Source organism: Oncorhynchus tshawytscha, linkage group LG28, assembly GCF_018296145.1.
Source record: "Oncorhynchus tshawytscha isolate Ot180627B linkage group LG28, Otsh_v2.0, whole genome shotgun sequence".
Taxonomy (NCBI): domain Eukaryota; kingdom Metazoa; phylum Chordata; class Actinopteri; order Salmoniformes; family Salmonidae; genus Oncorhynchus; species Oncorhynchus tshawytscha.
In genome coordinates, this window is record NC_056456.1 from 8,510,533 (window position 1) to 8,516,655 (window position 6,123).

At 42.9% G+C, this 6,123-nt stretch overlaps 1 protein-coding gene across 1 annotated transcript in view; it reads left to right on the top strand.

Moving 5' to 3' along the window:
• Positions 1-1,237, top strand: part of LOC112226598 (leucine-rich repeat and immunoglobulin-like domain-containing nogo receptor-interacting protein 3) — a 56,845-nt gene extending 55,608 nt beyond the window's left edge. Inside the window, exon 4 of the mRNA XM_024391029.2 lies at positions 64-1,237. Within this exon, the coding sequence (XP_024246797.1) occupies positions 64-636 (573 nt within the window). The 3' untranslated portion in view covers positions 637-1,237. The remainder of the gene's footprint in view (positions 1-63) is intronic.
• The last annotated feature ends 4,886 nt before the right edge of the window (positions 1,238-6,123 follow it).

Genomic DNA, 6,123 nt, shown 5'->3' on the forward strand with positions numbered 1-6,123 from the left:
GCCTAATACTTAATTCATTCATTCATTTATATATTCATTAATTCATTCATCCATTCCACTAAGGTGACGGCTCGTGAGGGCCAGCCAGTGAGTTTCCTCTGCAATGCAGTGGGAGAGCCCACCCCCAACATCATGTGGATCTCCCCTCAGCGCCGAATAATCACAGCCAAGAGCAATGGCCGCATCACTGTCCTCCCAGGAGGGACGCTAGAGATCCGCTATGCTCAGGTCACCGACAGTGGCACCTACATGTGCATCGCCAGCAACGCCGGCGGCAACGACACCTACTTTGCCATGCTCACCGTACGGGGCGCGCCGCTGGATGCCGCGTCGGCTTTCTTCGCCAACCGCTCGCTGTACGGTGGCGAGTTCTTCAACGACACAAACCTGAACAGCACGCGCGTCTTCCTCAAGTTCACCCTGGACCTGACCACCATCCTTGTCTCCACGGCTATGGGCTGCATCACCTTCCTAGGCGTGGTGCTCTTCTGTTTCCTGTTGTTGTTCGCATGGAGCAGGGGGCGGGGCCAGCGCAAGAATAACTTCACAGTGGAGACCCCTTTCCGGAAGGCCGAGGGGCCTGCGGCCACGGGTAGTGCCGGAGGAGCCCGGAAATTCAACATGAAGATGATATGAAACAACGCAGCCAAGGGCCAGATGGGGGAGGCATAAGCATGTCCCGGAAACGTGTTTGACAAAACACACAGCCCTGACTTTTTTTTTTTAATGAAATTAAATCCAGACAGTATTCACACATGGCATGGCCAGATTCGATTTGATGATGACCTTGATCTCACCAGCTCTTACTGGTTTTATTCAGCTTGTGGTACAAATATGTATTTAAAATAATTATAAGATCTTTCCAGTGAATAAATATAACATTGTCATTGAGCTTGAGCTTGATAAGAATTATAGAAGTTAAGAATTTAGTGTGATCTTTTACTGGGTGATTACTGTGTTGTGAAATGCTTGTAGTTATGTCTCTCTCACAGGAAGTGACGTCACAGGAAGGGAAAAGTTCTTCCTGGAAGCTGTGTACTTGTAGTGGTCATTGCACAGAGTGCATGGAGAGACACGGTCATCAACTTATCACAGTATTTGTAGTCTTGCTTTCTTAAATTCTGCCTTTTTGAGAAATATTGCAATAGCATGTAAATATTGCAATTTAAAGTAAGTTGTATAGTAATAAGATTATAGAATTGAATAAAAACAAGCCATTTTTGTAAGACATTTGGGATATGATTTCCATTGTCACATTTATAAGACAGCATCAAGGCCACAGCTGAACTGAGGAAGGATGTGCTGAGACAAGGACTCCAGAAAGACATTGAATCCAAGTGAAATTAATACAGAAAATTACTTCAATCATTTGACCCTTTCAAATTCATGACAAAAAAGAGCAGAAGAAACATAAAAAAAACATGAAGAGAAAGTATATTCTGACCATATATTCTAAATTGGGCCCACTTTACTTTCAGACGTGACCGTTTGCACAGGTTAGCTGTGTGAGTTGGAACAAAGCCACTCGCTGACGGTTGCCATGACCCCCCGACGCCCCAAGGGTTTGGTTGGGAAGCTTAATCCATTGGGCACGGGCTGCACGGTAATCATGATAACCAATACACAGCCCAGTGCAGCAGAGAGGAGTGGGGTCAGTGGGACAAAGGGAGAGGGATTATGTTTATGCCTCCTCTTTCTAACCTTTGAATAATACTACTACCATACCACTGCGGGATGTGGGGAGCGGGAGGTGAAGAAGGGAGTGTATATGCCCCCTATCTCTAACCTCCCTATTAACCCTGCTCCCGTCCGACTGCACTTGGCTGTGCTGGGACAGAACTGACCTCCACACAGCTGGCAGGGGAGCAGCATGGAAGTCACGACACACTCAGAGTCACAGGCAGTGCAGAACACATACTCAGTTTTTACACATGCATACATGCACACAAACATTCACAATCACATTTGCACTCATTCACAAGTGCACAGAACCTTTTCTCAAGACAAACACAAAGTCATATAGAGGGCAAACACACACACACACAAATACAAACATACAGTTGAAGTCGGAAGTTACCATACACTTAGGTTGGAGTCATTAAAACTTGTTTTTCAACCACTCCACAAATGTCTTGTTAACAAACTATAGTTTTGGCATGTCAGTTAGGACATATATTTTGTGCATTTTGTGCAACTCACTGTATCACAATTCCAGTGGGACAGAAGTTTACATACATTAAGTTGGCTATGCCTTTAAACAGCTTGGAAAATTCCAGAAAATGAAGTCATGGCTTTAGATGCTTTTGATAGGTTAATTATCATCATTTGAGTCAATTGGAGGTGTACATGTGGATGTATTTCAAGGCCTACCTTCAAAATCAATGCCTCTTTGCTTGACATCATGGGAAAATCAAAATAAATCAGCCAAGACCTCAGAAAAAAAGTGTAGATCTCCACAAGTCTGGTTCATCCTTGGGAGCAATTTCCAAACGCCTGAAGGTACCGCGTTCATCTGCAGCCATCTTACTGCTCAGGAAGGAGATGCATTCTATCTTCTAAAGATGAACGTACTTGTCACGTTCTGACCTTAGTTCCTTTGTTTTGTCTTTGTTTTAGTATGGTCAGGGCGTGAGTTGGGGTGGGCAGTCTATGTTTGTTTTTCTAGGTTGTTATATTTCTATGTGTTGGGCCTAGTATGGTTCTCAATCAGAGGCAGGTGTCGTTCGTTGTCTCTGATTGAGAATCATACTTAGGTAGCCTGTTTTCCCCATTTTGGTTGTGGGTGTTTATTTTCTGTTCTGTGTTTTGTTGCACCGTTCAGGACTGTTTGTTTGTCGTGTTTTGTTTCAGTGTTCATTAAACCCGTTTTAATATGAACACTTACCACGCTGCACCTTGGTCCTCCTCTCCTTCCCCAGACGACAAGCGTTACAGTACTTTGGTGCGAAAAGTGCAAATCAATCCCAGAAGAACAGCAAAGGACATTGTGAAGATGCTGGAGGAAACGGGTACAAAAGTATCTATATCCACAGTAAATCGACATAACCTGAGAGGCCGCTCAAAAGTCACTGCTCCAAAACCGCCACAAAAAAATCCAGACTACGGTTTGCAACTGCAAATTGGGACAAAGATTGCACTTTTTGGAGAAATGTCCTCTGGTCTGATGAAACAAAAATATAACTGTTTGGCCATAATGACCATCGTTATGTTTGGAGGAAAAGGGGGAGGCTTGCAAGCCGAAGAACACCACCCCAACTGGGAAGCAATGGGGTGGCAGCATCATGTTGTGGGGGTGCTTTGCTGCAGGAGGAACTGATGCACTTCACAAAATAGATGGCATCACGAGGAAAGGAACATTTTGTGGATATATTGAAGCAACATCTCAAGACATCGGTCTTGAAGTTAAGGCTTGGTCGCAAATGGGTCTTCCAAATGGACAATGACCCCAAGCATACCTCAAGATGTGGCAAAATGGCTTAAGGACAACCAAGTAAAGGCATTGGAGTGGACATCACAAAGCTCTGACCTCAATCCTATAGAAAATGTGTGGGCAGAACTGAAAAAGTGTGTTCGAGCAAGGAGGCCTACAAACCTGACTCAGTTACACCAGCTCTGTCAGGAGGAATGGGCCAAAATTCACCCAACTTATGGTGGGAGGCTTGTGGAAGGCTACCCAAAACATTTGACCCAAGTTAAACAATTGAATGGCAATGCTACCAAATACTAATTGAGTGTATGTAAACTTCTGACTTCTGGGAATGTGATGGAAGAAATAAAAGCTGAAATAAATCATTCTCTCTAGTAGTAGACTATTATCCTGACAATTCACATTCTTGAAATAAAGTGGTGATCCTAACTGACGTAAAACAGGGACTTTTATTAGGATTAAATGTCAGGAATTGTGAAAATCTGAGTTTAAATGTATTTGGCTAAGGTGTATGTAAACTTTCGACTTCAACTGTATATATATATATACACACACACACAGTTTACAGGATAAAATTCTAGCAATACCGTATGTACAAACATAAATCCTTTTTGAAGCTACTAACGTACAGTTTTCATTATAAAGCAAAAGCATTAGATTAGTGCTGGAAGTTTTTGTATCCTACAATGGATAGCAGTAGCTGTATGATACACGTGCAAGTATAGTGATCATTGTTACAACCATTACCATTTTTGTGAGCTATCATAATTATCATAGTAGTTTGGCTGGCAGAGTGGCGTAGACAGCCAGATAGATAGTGAGACTCCGCCCTATTATCACTCACAACACTACAGGGCTATAGTATGCAGAACAGTGCCATATTATCATTCACAACATTACAGAGCTATAGTATGCAGAACAGCCCCATATTAACACTCACAACACTACAGAGCTACAGTATCCAGAACAGAACCTATTATCACTCACAACACTACAGAGCCTATAGTATCCAGAACAGCCCCCTATTATCACTCACAAGACTAGAGCTATAGTATCCAGAACAGCCCCTATTATCACTCACAACACTACAGAGCTAAAATATCCAGAACAGCCCCTATTATCACTCACAACACTAGAGAGCTATAGTATCCAGAAGAGACCCTTATTATCACTCACAACACCACAGAGCTATTAGTATCCAGAACAGCCCCCTATTATCACTCACAACACTATAGAGCTATAGTATCCAGAACAGCCCCCTATTATCACTCACAACACGACAGAGCTATAGTATCCAGAACGTCCCCCTATTATCATTCACAACACTATAGAGCTGTAGTATCCAGAACATCCCCCTATTATCATTCACAACACTATAGAGCTGTAGTATCCAGAACGTCCCCCTATTATCATTCACAACACTATAGAGCTATAGTATCCAGAACAGCCCCCTATTATCATTCCCAACACTATAGAGCTATAGTATCCAGAACGGCCCCCTATTATCAGTCACAACGTTACAGAGCTATAGTATCCAGAACGGCCCAGCACCCTGTTATCACTCACAACAGAACTGTGTTGACAACTAAACTCTCTACTAAACTCTTTCGCTCTCCTACTCTGAGACGGCCAGTGGGCAATTGTCTGTGCCCCACTAGACCAGTGTGTCCCCACGCTATCCTGCACCCCCACTTGGTCCTCCTACGGGAGTGGTCCCTGGCTGGAGACCGATAACGAAAAATGTAAATTAAGTCATGTTGTCCATGCCATGTGCATCATATAGTGGAGAGTAACAGTGGGATTTATTATGATGTGTTCTGTTTTCATTCGTTTAGTTCCCTCCTTTCTGCTTTACCTCCGTTGAGGTTCTCCGTAAACCATTTACATAAACTATTTACCAGTAACCACTTAGACTCTGGCATCCGTCAGAGAGATTACTCCTGTTCTCAACATGAGCTTCCATTACTGAAGGTTTGTGTCGTGTGTGTGTGTGTGCATGCATGCATGCATGCGTGTGGAGAATTAACCTTTTGCCATGATTCGGATAAAAGTTTAGGAAATTAGAAGGAGTTTAGTGTAGGACGCAATGTCACAATGCTTTCAAATCAGAATAATTCTGAAGGCTCTAAAATTATCCTCTAGTACATCTGTAGAACAAATCGACCAAACGGCCTGTGTGATGATGAACAATTTTGTATTTATTAAAGTTTAATGAGGCTGAATGGAAATAGATTAGGACATTTGTCTGGTTTTCTCTCTGCCAGAAGAGACGTGTGAGAATCCATCTTGGCTCCGGTCTTGGGAATAGAGGTCATGACTCACCTGATGTTTCTCATTCCAATCCTGTGGTTTTCCATATTCCCGTTTTTGTGAATGTCTGTTGTGGTTGTTGATGGTGTAAACGTCAATCACAGATGGAAGGATTAGATGAAGGTATTTAGTTTTGTTATCTTTCCCTCCTTCTATTCTTCTTCATCAGTTCATGCCTAGACCTCATTATCCCCATCCACAGTAACTAAGCTGGAGTATGGTCACTCTTAGAAAAAAGGGTTCCAAAAGGGTTCTTCGGCTCTCCCTATAGGAGAACACATTTTGGCTCTAGGTAGAACTATTTTTGGTACAATGTAGAACCCTTTTGGTTCCAGATTGAACCCTTTGTGGAATGAGTTTTACATGGAACCCAACCGGGTTCTACC